This window comes from Budorcas taxicolor, chromosome 10 (genome assembly GCF_023091745.1).
Source record: "Budorcas taxicolor isolate Tak-1 chromosome 10, Takin1.1, whole genome shotgun sequence".
In the NCBI taxonomy this organism is placed as follows: domain Eukaryota; kingdom Metazoa; phylum Chordata; class Mammalia; order Artiodactyla; family Bovidae; genus Budorcas; species Budorcas taxicolor.
This window is the reverse complement of record NC_068919.1, coordinates 44815079-44832131: the sequence shown is the minus strand read 5'-3', so window position 1 is coordinate 44832131 and position 17053 is coordinate 44815079. Positions and strand designations below refer to the sequence as shown.

Genomic DNA, 17053 nt, shown 5'->3' with positions numbered 1-17053 from the left:
GTGAAGTTTTAACATGTGAGCGTCTCCTAGAGAGGCTGTGTGGGAAATGAGGAGCTTCACAGTCCATCCAGGAGACAGGGTTTGGTCCCATCTCTGTTACTCTCCTGCTGTAGGACTTCAGGCAGGTCACACAACCCCCTTTTTGCCTCTCAGTGTTCCCCTTAGGTGAGGTCAGTTGAGATCACTAAGTCCAATTAGCGCTACTAGTCCGTGTTTCCAAACTTATATTTAAGAAGTGGAATTCTGTCTTGAAGGTAATTTTATGTGTAAGACAAGAAGGAAGTGAGGATGAGGGATGAGGGAGCCTCCGTGTGTTCTGAGCGCAGCGTTGCGGCCCTCCCATCACTTCACCCTCCAGCGTGTCTGGCCGGGGAGGCAGAGCCGCTCAGTGACTGTGTCTGTTTGCTTCAAGGGGTTATCAGCAGCAGGATGCCCATGAGTTCATGCGCTACCTGCTAGACCACCTGCACTTGGAACTCCAGGGTGGTTTCAACGGTATTTCCCGCTCGTCAATTCTGCAAGAGAATTCTACTCTGTCTGCAAGTAACAAATGTTGCATGTAAGATTTCATTTCTGTTTGTTCACTAATCATGAAGGCTTAAAATATTTTGAATATGTATTTTCCTACAGCTTCATTTGGACTTAACTTTTCCAAAAATAATTTTTTTAACCTGTTCTTTAATCACACTGAGGCACTGATAACTTTTCTGAATTTGGGGTTTTTTTTGCCTCTCAATATGAACAAAAGAACCTTTTGGGTTGCTTTTCCAAGTACTAATACTCCCAAATATACATTGAGATCAGAATGTTTATTTTTGCTAAAGGAGACATAATCGACTTTTATTTCAGCTTGGATTTTGGTTATTTGTCTCCTTGTGTTCAAATTTTGGGAAAAACTTTTTATCTGTGCAGGAAAGGGACTTTATAAGATGAATTTCCCAAAGAACGGAAGAAAATAATATATAGGGTTGCTGTAGTATTACTGCCTGGCAGTTCATAAATTGGTAGTCTCATAGTTAATCTGATTGTGTCAGAGAAGGGCAATTAATATGAATGGCCATACTTCTTAAAATGTTTGGTCCTCAAGGTCCTAGTAGCTATGTTCAAGTTAGAAACAAGTATAGAGGGGGAAGGAACTGTGATCTGGTAGAAATGTCCCTGCTGCTAGCATCAATTCAAACATAGTATTAAATAACAAATTCTGTTTTGTATTTTATGTGATGATATACTCATACACAGAGGATACTGAGCTGGACTCTTAAGAAGGCGAGTCCTTGTGAAGTGAGGGGTATCACATTTTGTGATAGTCACAGGTTGTTCTTTTAGTAACTCCTGAGTTTTCAGTATTAATCCATATCTTTTAATGATATTTTAAATAATAGTAGATTTTAAATTTCACTAGGAGAAGGAAATGGCAACCCATTCTAGTGTTCTTGCCTGGAGAATCCCAGGGACAGTGGAGCCTGGTGGGCTGCTGTCTATGGGGTCACACAGAGTCAGACACGACTGAAGTGACTTAGCAGCAGCAGTGAGTTAGGAACATAAAAGTGAAAGCTGCTCAGTCATGCCTGACTCTTTGTGACCCTCTGGACTGTACAGTCCATGGAATTCTCCAGGCTAGAATACTGGAGTGGGTAGCTGTTCCCTTCTCAGATATTAAAAACTCAGGCTTCTTTATATTTCCTTAAATTCACTGGAGGATGCATTTCAGGATCTAAGGATGAGACTTGGTAAAACTACAAAAAAGAAAATCAACAAAAATGGTCTCCTATATTTGTATTTATTCATATAAATACATCAAACCCTACTGAAGGTGGGGGTGAGGATGGTAGAAATGAATAGCAGGTGGGTTCTTTTTAATGTATAGAAAATCGTTAGTGCAAGTATAAAGGACCCTCTCAGCATAACAGCCTGTCCAAGTAATATTTATACTTTTCTAATATTTACACTTTTCTAATATTTACACTTTTATTGGTGTGCGGTTATAATAAGTAGAATAGTGATTTTGAAATAATTTGTGAATCTCGTTTTAAAATAGCCAAGACTTGATTAGTATCTTTTTTTCAGAGGAAGAAATTGTGAAGGAAGAAGTATGTTGAGTTTAAATGTACTGCTTTTTAATAAAGCAGTTTCCATGTTAATTAAGGGCAGCAGAGTATGTGAATATCAGTATGAAAGGATCAGTCATAAACCCTTTATTTTCAGTATATTCTTTTGGGGGTATATCCTTGGTAATGCTAAAGTCATGTATCTTATGAACAGCTTAAAAAGCTGCAGTGTATTTCTTTTACCAGTACAGAAGGAAGCCCTTTCAAAGAAAAGGAAGCAGAACTTTTAAAATAATAGGTTTGCTTGGGTAGCTTTTTTCTGTCTCATCATTGCAATAGGTTTCATTTGGAGCAACTCAAAGTATGGTTCAGTGTGTTAGGAATACTATTGATTGCAAGTGACAGAAACCACCTCAAATTACTGTTAGTAAAAAAGAGCAATATACTGGCTCAGATAACTGCATAAATGCCCAAAAGTTCACATTTGTGTTCCCTGTAGTGCTGTTAATGAAAGTACACAGTAAAATAACCTCAGTACCGTAATAATTTAATTTCATTTATATTCTGATTTATCTTTATTTGTTCTGTTGACAGTTTTATGTGGGTTCCTGTGGTTGCAGTGAAACCTGGAGCCATTTGGGATTTTAAATATTTTTTACCAAAGTATATACCCATCAATACAGTATTGTTAAGAGAAGGAGCATAATGTTCAGAGAAGGTGCTCAGGTCAAGCCAGCTGTGTGAACTCGGGCCAAGTTACTTAACCTCTGAAACTCAGCTTCCTTGTCTGTAAAATGGGGATAATCTTCTCTACCTCAGAGTTGTTGTGAGGATTAGTTTAGCACATGGAAAGTATTTAGAATGGAGCCTGGCACCTAAGTACATAAGTGCTTGCTAATCATACTGTGACTGATATGCACCTTGTCAGCTGTTGCTCTCCAAACCGTGGCACGCCGCACACCTGTCACAGAGTGAGGTGCACATCCAAGATGTACTTGGGGAAGAGAAGACAAGCAGAAGGCGGGTGCAGCCCTGATTATTCAGATCAAACATGCTTACTCAGAGGGCTTTCTTTCTGGTAAGCACTTGTCTAAAAAGCATTGTACGTATATTCTCGTTTCCTCATCACCAGGCTTCTAAGGTAGATGGATTTATTCCTGTTTCACATTTGATGAAGCTGAGGCACACACAGGTTAAGTAACGTTAGGACAGTTGGTGTCTTACTGTTCTTACAGTGCTGTACACATTTTTCGTCTCTACAAGGGAATTATATTGTTTAAGTGTTTAATTGTGAAATCATATCTCTACCAGTGATGACTTAAGTATATGTTAAATGTATTTACCTCATTTTCCCCAAATGTGAACATCTAAAAAAAATCTTAAACTATCTTTGATAAAGGTTGTTGTTCAAAGTAACGTAATTTAGAGAGATCCCCATATGATGAGAAATCTTGCAAAGGGTCTAATATACGGGGTTTCCTGTTCCTGAGGGGTATATTTGAGGGAAAAGGGGTCCTCTTGCTCTGAGTACAAGTATGTATGTGATCTGTTAGTAATGGCAAATGTTCAGTGTTAGTAACTTTTGTATTATAGAAAGTAGTGGGGTTGGGAGAGGGGTCAGAGGAAGGCCAGTGGCTTAAACCTTTTATTTGGTATATATCTATACCAAAATCTATATTTGGTATATATCTATATATCTATAGCTTTTAAGCGTTTGTGTTATTCTATAATTTAAATTATATATCCCCCAAAGGGAGTAGGGAGTGACCTAGAGGAGCTTTTACATATATTTTAGTTTTTTACTGAGATATTTTCCTATGTGATTTTCTTCAGAAATGGAGCATCTACGGTTGTCACGGCTATATTCGGAGGCATTCTCCAAAATGAAGTTAACTGTCTCATATGTGGGACAGAATCTAGAAAGTTTGATCCATTCCTAGGTAAGACATATTTGGCATGTGATGATATGATACTGTATTAAAACAATAACTGCAGGGTTTCCTTTGAAAGCTAAGACAGTAAAGAGATAAATCCTTAAAAATACATCATTTTTGGGAATTTTTTTTTGTGTGGTTATATATTCCTTTAACAGTTCTGTTTTCCTATTTCCTTTTAAGACCTTTCATTAGATATTCCAAGTCAGTTCAGAAATAAACGCTCTAAGAATCAAGAAAATGGACCAACTTGTTCATTACGAGGTAAAGATACTTTAATGTTCTGGCATTTCTTCCCCTACCCTGAAATAGCTGAATAATACATTTATAAGCTTCATCTGTAAGTGCTGTGTTGTTGTTTTAATGAATTTGTGCTATAACTTAAGTCAAACCTGAATGTCTCTTCCTGTCCAAAAAAATTGTTTAGCAAGAATACCTGCCAGAGCTATTGACCTGCTGTCAAGTGTAAAATATTTCTTACCTTTCTCTCTTTACTTTTGAACTTTTTATTTTGTATTGGCGTGTAGTCGATTACTAATGTTGTGATAGTTTCAGGTGGACAGCAAAGGGACTCAGCCATGCATACACCCATATGTATCCATTCTGCCCCAGACTCTTGTCTTCTTTTTAATAATTGTAAATCTATCACAAAACTTTCTTCTGGTCTAATGAAATGGCTATTCCCGTAGTATCCAGAGGGAGAAAGAACCTCGGAAAAGCTTTATAAATTGTGGTGTCATTTACTCTTTTGTATGACTGATAATTTGAGCGCTCTCGATGATAACAACTGTTGGCTAAGCCTGAGGCCTTGCTTTTAATTGGAAAATTAGAGTTCACATTTAAGAGATTTTTGAACAAATTTTTTCCTTCCTGAGTACTAACTACTTTAGTCAAGGCAAAAGACCTGTGCTTGATCAACCACTAAAATGACTAATTATTCTTTTCAGTCAGAGAAAGAAGAAACTAGGATAGGGAAAAGAAAAGGGTCTAGTGTGTGTCCTGCCCTTAAGGCCTCTACACTGAAGGCAGGTACAGAGTTTCTGCCCTGAAGGGCATGCACACCAAAAGTAACTCTCTTCTGTCCTTTAACCGTTTTAAGTAATATTGTCATAATGATTTATATACATACTATGTAATCTTTTCTTACAGAACAGAAGAAGGTTCTGTTAGTCTAAAACCACACTGTCCAACATGCAACCACAAAGTCACATGTGCCTATTAAAATTTAATCGAAATTTAAAACTCAGGTGCTTAGTAGCCATATATGGCCAGTGGTCATCACAGATGCGGAACATTCCCACTATTGCAGAAAGTTCCAGCATGGACAGTGCTGTTCTAGAGTCAAATTATTCAGCAAAATGTATATGAAGACACTTTGTAGATGGTTTTAGTTTGTTCTCCATCTATCTGACAGTGTTGTCTGTCTTTTTTGAACAAGAGTATGGAATAAATTTAAGGAAGCCCCATTCATGCCACTTCCCCCTAAAATATGTGGCTACAGTATGTTTCTCTAAAACAGTTTCTGGCCTGTTTGAGATTAAGAAAATATCAGAGTTTACTTGATAGAAAATGTCAGATCATCGTCCCTGTATATTTACAGCATGGGAATTCAGGCTAATTTAAGCATAAAACAAACATTATTTGATCATTTAGAGAGGAAATCAATGAAAATTTTAAAGGAATTAGCCTTAAACTATATAATCTAAATTAGACTGGATTCATCTTAAAATTTCAAAAAGAACACTAATGTTATTCCTCAGTGTGTATATATATATATATATATATATGGGTATATATTTGAATAATATTTCCTGTTTAACAGCACTGCTTTAGTCCAGGTGATTTTTGACTCCAAGACACAGAGACGCTCATTTGTTGACGTTTCTGCCCTCCTCTTCCTCAGTGCTGATTCCTCCCACCCCTCCTAAACTGGTCACATACTTGGCTCTTATTGCTTTCTGTAACATTTCCATTAATCTTATCCCAGAATGCTCTAATACTGAGAGGTTTTTCTTTCTGGAGACCATCCAGGAGAGTATATGACACAGCTTACACAGGTGGTTATAAGCTGTACTTACTACAAACAAGAAAAGTGACAAGTTGCATTTGCCTCACATCCCAAATAGAATTTTTCTTGACACAGACTCACTGAAATCTGATACAGATTGGTATTAGCATCAAGGGGCCCAGAAACATGTTTCCTGTATTCTCAACTGACTTTCCTTTGAATCCTCACACTTTTGATTTTTATTTTATTAAAAGAGCTTACTGTCAGCTTCAGAATTTCTAAACCATGCAGTATCTGTGAAACACAACAAAATGAGGTTTTCAAGGGATGCTGGTAATTTTCAAGAAGGTGTAAAGGACCCAGAAGGCTAGAAAAATTGCAAGATGAAAAAGCACCTTATTTCAGAAACTTTCATAAGGTAACCGAATTGCACAATAGAGACACAGCAGCACACAGTGGCATTATCGTTCATGAGGTACCATCAAGGACATCTGCCTGTGAGTCAGGGCTCAACTTCTGCTCAAGAATGAGAAAGAGGCAGGCGACAGTACGGCGGAGTAGGGCATGAGCTCACCTCCGCTCACAAAAACACCAGCATCGCAACTGATTGCTGAATAGCCATTGACAAAAAAAGACTCAAACCCACCAAAAACGATATTCTACACCCAAAGACAAAGAAGTCACAGTGAGATGGAAGGAACGCTTCTGTTTTATAATCAACTCCCATATCTGGTGGGAGGGTGACCCACAAACTGGAAAATAATCATATCACAGAGCTTCTCCCCAAGAAGTGGGAGTTCTGAGCCCCACATCAGGCTCCCCAGCCTGGGGGTCTGGAATCAGGAGAAAGAGCCTCCAGAGCGTTTGGCTTTGAAACCCAGTCAGGCTTGACTGTAGGAGCACCACAGGAGTGGGTGGACCAGAGACTCCACGCTTGTGGGTGCACACGTGGCTTCACATGCACTGGGGCCCAGGGCAGAGGACTGAGTCCGTAGGAGCATGGACTAGACCTACCTTTGGGTCTTAAGAGGGGTTCTGGGGAGGCGGGGGTCAGCTGTGGCTCACTGTTTGTTAGGGGGAAGGACAGTGGTAGTGAACACCCCAGGGAAGGCTCATCATTGTGAGCTCTCCCAGAGGCGGCCATTTTGGCACCTGGCTCCACCCAACAGTCACTATAAACACATCACTTGAGACAGCCCTGCCTATCAGAGGGACAAAACCCAGCTCTACCCACCAGTGGGCAAGTACCAGTCCCTGGACCAAACTCACCCACCAGGGGGAAGGCACCAGAACCAAGGAGAATTATAATCCTGCAGCTTGGAAGATAGAGGCCACAGATGCACAAAATGAGATGGCAGAGAAATACGTTCTAGATGAAGGAATAAGATAAAACCCAAGAACAACTAACTAAGCGAAATGAAGACAGGCAATCTCCTTGAATAAAAATTCAGAGTAGTAATAGTAAAGAAGATCCAAGATCTCAGGACAGAATGGAGGCATAGACTGAGGGGATACAATAAAGAGCTAGATGCTTTAAAAAACAGAGATGAACAATAACTGAAATGAAAATACAGTAGATGGAATCAGTAGTAGAATAAATGAGGCAGATGAAAAAGTGAGCTGGACACCAGATTGCTGGAAATCACTGCTTTGGAACAGAATTAAGAAATGTGGACAGTCCAAGAGACTTCTGGGACGGCATTAAATGTACCAGCATTTTCATTATAGGGGTCCCAGAAGGAGAAGAAAGGGCCTGAGAAAGTATTTGAAGAGATAATCGCCAAAAAATTCCCTAAGGAAAGGAAATGCACACTCAAGTCCAAGAAGTGCAGAGAGTCTCATACAGGATAAACCCAATGAGAAACACATTAAGACACACATTAATCAAACTGACAAAAATTAAAGAGAAAATATTAAAAGGAACTAGGGAATTCCTGTCTGGCTATCAGCTGATTTTTTTAAAGCAGAAACTCTGCAGGCCAGAAGGGAGTGGCATGATATATTTAAAGTGATGAAAGGGAAAAACACACAACCAAGAATACTCTACCCAGAAAGGCTCTTGCTTAGCTTTGACAGAGAAATCAAAAGCTTTACAGACAAGAAAAAACTAAGAGCTCAGCACACCCAAATCATCTTTACAACAAATAGGAAAGGAACTTTTCTAGACAGAAAAGTTAAGGCTATCACTGAAAATGAGAAAATTGCTAATGGGAAAGTTCACTGTTGTAAAGGCAACCAAGCAGTAAAATTAGGAAATCAATCACACACAAATATTAAGACCAGCAATGGTGAGTAGAGTACAAATACATTTGCAATTAAGAGACTGGCAACTTAATCTTATATATATATATATGTATATAGACTGCTATATCAAAACCTCATGGTAATTGCAAGCCAAAAACTATAAGATACACGCTCACAAAAAGAAAAAGTAACCCAAACCTAACACTAAAGATATTCATCAGATCACAAGGGAAGGGGAAAAAAAAGACCTACAAAAACAAATCCAAAACAATTAACAAAATGGCCTTAAGAACATATATATTGATAATTACCTTAAATGTAAACAGATTAAATGCTTCATTCAGAAGACACAGATTGGCTGAATGGATATAGAAACAAGACACACACACACACACATGCTGTCCTCAAGAGACCCACTTCAGATCTAAGGACATACAAACTGAAAGGGGATGGAGAAAGGTATTCCATACAAATGAAAATCAAAGAAAGCTGGAATAGCAATACTCATATCAGGCAAAATCGACTTTAAAATAAAAAAATGTTACGAGAGACAAAAAAGGACAGTACAAAATAATCAAGATTAGTCCAAGAAGATATAACAATTGTAAATATGCACCCAGCATAGCATTTGTCTTATACATTGAGGAACTCCTAACAGTCATAAAAGGAGAAATCGACAGTAACACAATAGTGGGGAACTTTAACACCCCTCTTACATCAATGGACAGATCCAGACAGAAAATCAATAAGGAAACACAGGCCTTAAATGACACATTAGACCAAATGGACACTGCATTACAAAACCTAGGGGACACAGAAAAAGCAATTTTAAGAAGGAAGTTTATAGTAAGACAATCTTACTTCAGGAAACAAGAAAAATCAAGTAAACAGCCTAGTCTTACAGCTAAAGCAACTAGAGAAAGCAAAACAAAACTCAAAATTAGTAGAAATCATAAATATCGGAGCAGAAATAAGTGGAGACAGTGAAAACAGTAGAAAAGATCAGTGAAACTAAAAGTTGGTTCTTGATTAACCTTTACCAGACGCATTAAGGAAAAGGAGAGAGGGCTCAAATCAATACAATTAGAAACGAAAAACTAAGCTACAGTGGACACCACAGAAATACAAGGATCATAAGAGACTACCATAAGCAGCTATATGCCAGTGAAATAGACAGCTTGGGAGAAACGGACATATTCTTAGGAACGTACAGCCTTCCAAGACTGAACCAGAAGAAATGCGAGCAGACCTGTCCTAAATACTAAAAGTGACACTGTGATTTAAAAACTTCCAATAAACAAAAGTCTAGGGTCACATGGCTTCACAGGTGAATTCTATCAAACACTTAGAGAAGACTTAATATCTGTTCTTCTGAAACTATTACAACATATTAAAGAGTAGGGAACACTGCTAAACTCAATAGAAAAAGCCACAATCACCCTGATGCCAAAACCAGATAAACATACCACAAAAAAGAAAATTACAGGCCACTATCACTAATGAACACAGATGCAAAAATTGTCAACAAAATATTAGCAAACTGAATTCAATAATACATTAAAAGGACCCCTAACCATGATCAAGTGGGATTTAGCCAGGGATACAAGGATTTTCCAGTATCTGCAAATCAGTGTGATATGCCACATTAACGCATTGAAGAATAAAAACCCTATGATCATCTCAGTAGATTCAGAAAAAGCTTCTGATAAAATTTAACATTCATTTATGATTAAAAAAATAAAGCTCTCCAGAAAGTGGGCATAGAGGGAACCTATATCAACATAATAAAGGCTACGTACAACAAACCCACCGCTAACATTACACTCAACAGTGAAAATCTGAAAGCACTGCCTCTAAGATCAGGAACAAGACAAGGATGTCCACTCTCACGACTTTCATTCAACATAGTTTTGGAAGTCTTAAGCCAGAGCAATCAGAAGAAAAACAAGGGTTCCAGAAGAAGTGTCTGTTTTGAGATGACATGATATAAGACCATACATAGGATATCCTAAAGACATTACCAGAAAACCACTAGAGCTAATCAGTGAATCTGGTAAAGTTGTAAGATACAAAATTAAGACACAGAAATTTCTGGGATTTCTGTATACTAACAATGAAAGGTCAGAAAGAGAAATCAAGGAAACAGTTCCATGTACTGTCACTTCAAAAAGAACAAAATACCTAGGAATAAGCCTGCCCAAGAAGGCAAAAGATCTGTACTCAGAAAACTGTAAGACACTGATGAAAGAAATCAAAGATGACATAGAGAGATACACCATGTTCTTGTATTATAAGAATCAATATAAAAATGACTCTACTACCCAAAGCAATGAACAAATTCAGTGCAATCCGTATCAAATAACCAATAGCATTTTTCTCAGAACTAGAACAAAAAAAGTTTACAGTTTGTATGCAAACACAAAAGACTCCGGATAGCCAAAGCAGTCTTGAGAAGGGTAAAAAACAGAGCTGGAGGAAACAGGCTCCCTGACTTCAGACTGTACCTCAACTACAGTAATCAAAATAGTATGGTACTGGCACAAAAACAAATATAGATCAATTGGAACAATATGGGAAGTCCAGACAGACGTATGGTCCACTAATCAATGACAAAGGAGGCAAGCCTATACAGTGGAGAAAAGACAGTCTCTTCAATAAGTGAGAAAACGACAGCTACATGTAAAAGAATGAAACTAGAACATTTTCTAACATTATACACAAAAATTAAATGGATTAATGACCTAAATGTAGGATTAGATATTATAAAACTCTGAAGAGGAAAACACAGACAGAACACTCTCTGGCATAAACTGAAACAATATCTTTTTGGATCCACCTCCTACAATAATGAAAATAAAAACAAAAACAAATGGGACCTAATTAAACTTAAAAGCTTTTGCATAGCAAAGGAAACCATAAACAAAAAAAACAACCCACAGAATGGGAGAAAATATTTGCAAATGAAGCCACCGACAAGGGACTAATCTCTAAAGTATGTAAATAGGTCATGTAGCTCAATAACAAAACACCAAACAACCCAGTCAAAAACTTAGCAGTAAATCTAAACAGACATTTCTCCAAAACAGACATACAGATGGCCAAAATGCACATGAAAATATGCTCAACATCACTATTAGAGAAATGCAAACCAAAACAGTGAAGAGGTATTACTTCATACCAGTCAGAACAGCCATCATCAAAAAGTCTACAAACAATAAATGCTAGAGAGAGGGTGTGGAGAAAGGGATCCCTCTTACACTTTTGGTGAGAATGTAAGTTGGTGCAGCCACTGTGGAGAACAGTATGGAGGTTCCTTAAACGAAAAATAGAACTACCATAGGTATGACCTAGCAGTCCCACGCCGGGACATATATCCAGAGGAAACCATAATCTGAAAATACGCACGCACCCCAGTGTTCACTGCAGCACTGTTTACAATAGCCGAGACCTGGAAGCAGCCTAGGTGCCCACTGATAGAAGAGTGGGTAAAGAAGGTGTAGAATATACATGCACAGTGGAATATCATTAAGCCATAAAAAAGAATAGAATAATGCCATTTGCAGGAACATGGACGGACCTAGGGATCATTATACGAGGTGATGTAACTCAGCTAGGTATCTGCCATGTGTCACTTACATGTGGAATAAAAAAAATACTAAATACAAAATAGAAGTAGAGTCAAATACATAGAAGACAAACTTATGCTTACTAAAGGAGAAAGTAGAGAGAGGGATAAATGAGTTTTGGATTAACAGATACACACTATTATATATAGAATAGATCACCACCAAGGACCTACTGTGTAGCACACTATACTCAGTATTTTGTAATAACCTATAAGGGAAAAGAATCTGAAAAAAAAAATATGTATGCATAACTGAATCACTTTGCTGTACACCTGAAACTAAGACAGTATTGTTAATCAGCTATACTTCAATAATAAATAAATAACAACCTTACTGTTAGCTTTAAAAAATATATGATAGGGTGTGGTTCTCTTTTTGTTTGCCGTTAATAACAGTTAAGGGCACTATTTTTTCTTGGATGGTTCATAGTGTGATTAGTTTTAGTTGAGTGATACACATTTGTTTATTAAATGGGAATGGAAATGTGTAAAACTATTGCTTTTACATGCTTAAAAGTCTACTTGGCTAGTAGTTTGCTTTTGTGCTTTTTGGATTTGTAATTGTTACGTTGTTAGTCACGCTCAGTGGTGTCCAACTCTTTGCAATCCCATGGACTGTAGCCTGCCAGGCTCCTCTGTCCATGGAATTCTCCAGGCAGAATACTGGAGTGGGTTGCCAGGTTAGTTTCCATTTAAAAAGGAACAGTGATGGTGAGAAACATGACTGACATTTGAAATCATGTAATTGAAAGGGTGTATATTGGAGGAGGCTAACCAGTCCATTCTAAAGGAGATCGGTCCTGGGTGTTCTTTGGAAGGACTGATGCTAAAGCTGAAACTCCAATACTGTGGCCACCTCATGCAAAGAGTTGACTCATTGGAAAAGACTCTGATGCTGGGAGGGATTGAGGGCAGGAGGAGAAGGGGACGGCAGAGGATGAGATGGCTGGATGGTATCACTGACTCAATGGACGTGAGTTTGGGTGAACTCCGGGAATTGGTGGCTCTTTGGGTCGCAAAGAGTCGGACACGACTGAGTGACTGAACTGAACTGAATATAACCTCAGGTCTAAATTGTAACAAAAATATCATCCAAAAGGAAAGAAAATGTAGTTTAATATCACTAATACTGTAAATCAAAGAATCCTAAATAAAATGTTAGTGAGTAGAATCCAGGACTGTCCTAAAACAATATATATAGAGATCAAGTAGGATTTAGTCCAATAATGCAAGACTGATTTAATATTAGAAAGTATAATTTATTGGGAGAAGAAAAATCAAAATGCCCAAATAGGTTTTGGTAAAACTCCAAATTTATTACTGATGAAAAGCAGCAAAAGCCCTTTTATCATAGGAATAAACATGTTCTTAACCTGTTGAAGATTATCCACTGAAAGCCGTCAGTGATCATCCAGTTAACAGTGAAGCACTAATGACTTTGCATTACAGTCAGGGATCAGCCAGGAGAACTACTGCTGGGGGACAAGGCAGTAGATAAGGAAGAGAAATAAGAATAAGTAATGAAGAGGAAAGACTAAATTCTTACATACCTAGAACATTTCAAAAGAATCAGTTGGAAATTATGAAGAATGTTTAACACTAGCTCTCTCTGAAATACAGGACTGGGCAGGAGACCCACTTTTTCTAGCACTCAACTTACAAAAATAAGCACAGGTATTAATTTGATAAATAAGTTCTTAATCTGGAGCCAAAAAGTTTAGTAAGATGGCCAAATAGAAAACAGGCAAAAAAAAAATTAACCTTCTTATGCATAGCAAAAGATCCTATTCACAGTTGTATTGAAAACCTCTAAGGTACTTAAAGATAAATTTATTGAGAAATATGCAAGATGAAAAAATTGTAAAACTTTATAGAAGGACAGAAAAGGCCAGAATAAACAGCTGTGTCATATTCTTGGTTGGGAAGACCCAATATGGTAGAGATGTCAGTTTCCCCCCAAATTACTCACAAAATTCTGATTAGTTCAGAATTTCTTCTACAAGCAGATATTCTTAAGAGGAACTAAAATGTTTTAAAACAAAAATAATGGAGCAGGACAGAGATAATATAAGTAGTGTCCTAGAGGCACTAATTTAACAGGTACAGGTTTAGAAAATATGTATATAGGAATTTACTATATGGCAAAGAAGACACTTCAAATTAGTGGAGAAAATAAAGAATTAGTCAATAAATTGTGAAAGTAAAAATTTATTGGGAAACATTAATTGCATTCCTAATGTACATGTTTTCCCATTAACTTGAGGCTTCGAGATTTAGTGTGAAAAATAAAAAAGGACATCATAAGAAAACATCTTTATAATTGTAGGAGAGTGCTAGGTATATCACCAAGGCTAGAAATTAGTAAATTTAACTGTATAATGGTAAAAGATGCCATAAGCAAAGTGGAAAAGGAGTTAATAAACTTGAAACTAATATTTGTAACATATATATATATATAAAGTACTTGGCAAATACATGAATAAGAAAGAAATGCAAGACTTTCCTGATGGTCCAGTAGTTAAAAATCTTCCCGCCAATACTTGGGACACAGGTTCGATCCCTGGTCTGGGAAGACACCACATTCCATGGGGCAGCTAAGCCTGTGCACCACAGCTGCTAAGCCTGCACTCTGGAGCTCGTACTCGGCAACAAGAGAAGCCACCACAATGAGAGGCCTGTGTGCCCCAACTAGACACAGCCCCAGTGCAGTCAAAAATACATCTCAAAAAAAAGAGAGAGAAATGGACATGGTCAGCTTAACGTCTGGAAAAATACTAAGTCTCAATTATATTCAAGAAACTATAAGGAAAGCAAAATTGGTCAAGATGATAAAGACAGATTACATGCCATATTAGTGAACGTTTCCTAATGAGGGAACTCATATATTGGTGTTAGGATCAACAGCTGATCATATAGCTTGATCCTACAGTTGTTGATCCTACAACTGACCAATAGCTAGGCCACAGAAAGAAAGCCACAAAATGCTGCAGAGTCAAACACTATCTATGGAAGTATGTATATAGATTTATCCCATGAATTCTTCCATTTGTATAAGATTTTAAAAAATATGTGCACTGAAATTCTAGAGCAGCGTGCACCTGTTCACAGTGATTATCTTAGTGGGTCGTGGGATTCAGAAAGAAATGGAACTATTTTTCATCTCTTTTATGTCTTTTTAGCTTATTGTATCACTTTCATATATTTACTTTGGGGGAGTAAAACAAAATGTGGATTATTTATGCACACTTCCAAATTACTGCCCTGTTAGATTTATGTAGTACATAAAGTGATTCAGTAACTTTAACAAACTGCTTTTATTTTCTGCTCTCTACAGGATAGTATTTAACAGGTCTTTTTTTAAACACTTCTTTTTTTACAAGTCTTATATTTAAATTTTTGGCTGTACCCTGCGGCATGTCGGATCTCGGTTCCTCAGCCAGGGATCAAACCTGTATCCCCTGCATTAGAAGGCAGAGTCTTAGCCATTGGACCACCAGGAAAGTCCCTTTAAAAACAGTTTCTATAATTCGTTAGACTGACACTTGGAAATATTATGCCCTGAAACCTTTAAGAATCTTAAGAGTTTCAGAAGCCACCATGGCATACACACACACACACACTTTTCCTCATGAAATGCAGTGAAGTACAAATGAAAAAGTTGGCCAGTTTCCTCAGATCCTTAGTGAAGGTAAGTAGAGAACAACAAAACTTGCCTGAGGTGTGAGTGCTGGATGCCTCACAGACTGGTCACTGACCATGTGACTCACATCTATATATGAGCTCTGTGGTGAAATTCACACTCAGCGCTGCTGCAGAATATTAAAATGGAGTACATTTCAGGGTCATTCAGACTTTTCATATAGTTAAGACATCAAAGCAATTGTCAGATCTGTGAATGTCAAGGAGATGTTTCAAACAAAGTCTTTGTATGTGTATTGTAAAATTGAGGGGAAATTCAAAAGAGCACAAAAAAGGAAAGCAAACTTCCCTTATAAGCCTATTTCCAGAAATACCATGGTTATGAATATTTTAATTTAGAATCTCATTTAAAAAACTTTATAAAAAGGAAGCAGTTGAAGCTTTAGAATGATTGTGAGTTGTCACTTTTTAACCTATAGACACCTTGACAAACAGACCTTAATTTTCCAGACGAGCTAAAGAAGCTTTCTAAAATTCATAGGAAGATGACTGGTAGTGGGAGTAGTTCTCTACAAACCTGGCGAGGATTTATAACATCATTTATTGAAACTCCCTAGAGGCTGCCCCTGGCACAGCAGTCTACTGACCGTCGTCTGGGTTTAGCTGCAGGTGTGGGCTGGGAGGGATTGGGGGCAGGAAGAGAAGGGGACAACAGAGGATGAGCTGGCTGGATGGCATCACTGACTTGATGGACGTGAGTCTGAGTGAACTCCGGGAGTTGGTGATGGACAGGGAGGCCTGGCATGCTGCGATTCATGGGGTTGCAAAGAGTCGGACATGACTGAGCAACTGAACTGAACTGAACTGAACTGTGGGCTTCCTGTGGCGGTTCCAGGGAGAGTTGAGAGAACACAGAGAGGGCTCCTAGAAGCAATTGGGTCACCCTTTTTAAAACTGAGTGTTGTACACGCTAGGCTCAGCTTGTATTGAGTTGTCTAATGGGCATTTTATGTCTTCTGTTTCATTTCGGTATATTATGTATGGCCTCCCTTGAAATGGAGAGAACTCTGTACTGTTTTGTGCATAAGTTGGCCGTGGGACCACTTCCTTGTTGGTTACCCCATAAGTTTAGTTTAAGCCTCTCAGAAATTCAAGAGGAATGAAAACACAAAGGAAGAAAATGTTGTTTAAAGTAAAAAGATGCTGGCAGAGGTTGAAATTATGTCAGGGAGAAGAGAAGGACCGGAAGGTTGCTGGAGGGAGGGGCTCTGTTTCAGAAAAGGAGCAGCTGATGCGGGGTGAGGCAAGGTGCAGAGGAGGCTCAGGGTGTGCGATGGGAAGCAGCTCGGCCTCCCAGTGGAGGGAGGGCTGCCCTGTGGCTGCAGAGGCGCCCACCAGTGTGGCAAGGAGGGAAAAACAAGAGGGCAGTCCAGAAGACCTATGCATTTTACATTTTGGTCTCAAAAATGCAAATGAGTTGCTGGGAAATACTGATACATTCTTTCACTAATCTCAACATTTAGAAGGGTATCAAATTCCTGAAATTAGAGGTTCT

At 38.1% G+C, this 17053-nt stretch overlaps 2 protein-coding genes across 3 annotated transcripts in view; both read left to right on the top strand.

Annotated features, from left to right (window-relative positions):
* SNX1 (sorting nexin 1) overlaps positions 1–17053 on the top strand; it is a 587700-nt gene that overhangs the window by 25075 nt on the left and 545572 nt on the right. The gene's annotated exons all lie outside the window — the stretch shown is intronic.
* USP3 (ubiquitin specific peptidase 3) overlaps positions 1–17053 on the top strand; it is a 96263-nt gene that overhangs the window by 62851 nt on the left and 16359 nt on the right. For both annotated transcript variants that reach the window (XM_052646184.1, XM_052646185.1), the window contains exons 9-11: positions 413–559; positions 3882–3988; positions 4166–4246. In XM_052646184.1, the coding sequence (XP_052502144.1) occupies positions 413–559; positions 3882–3988; positions 4166–4246 (335 nt within the window). The remainder of the gene's footprint in view (positions 1–412; positions 560–3881; positions 3989–4165; positions 4247–17053) is intronic.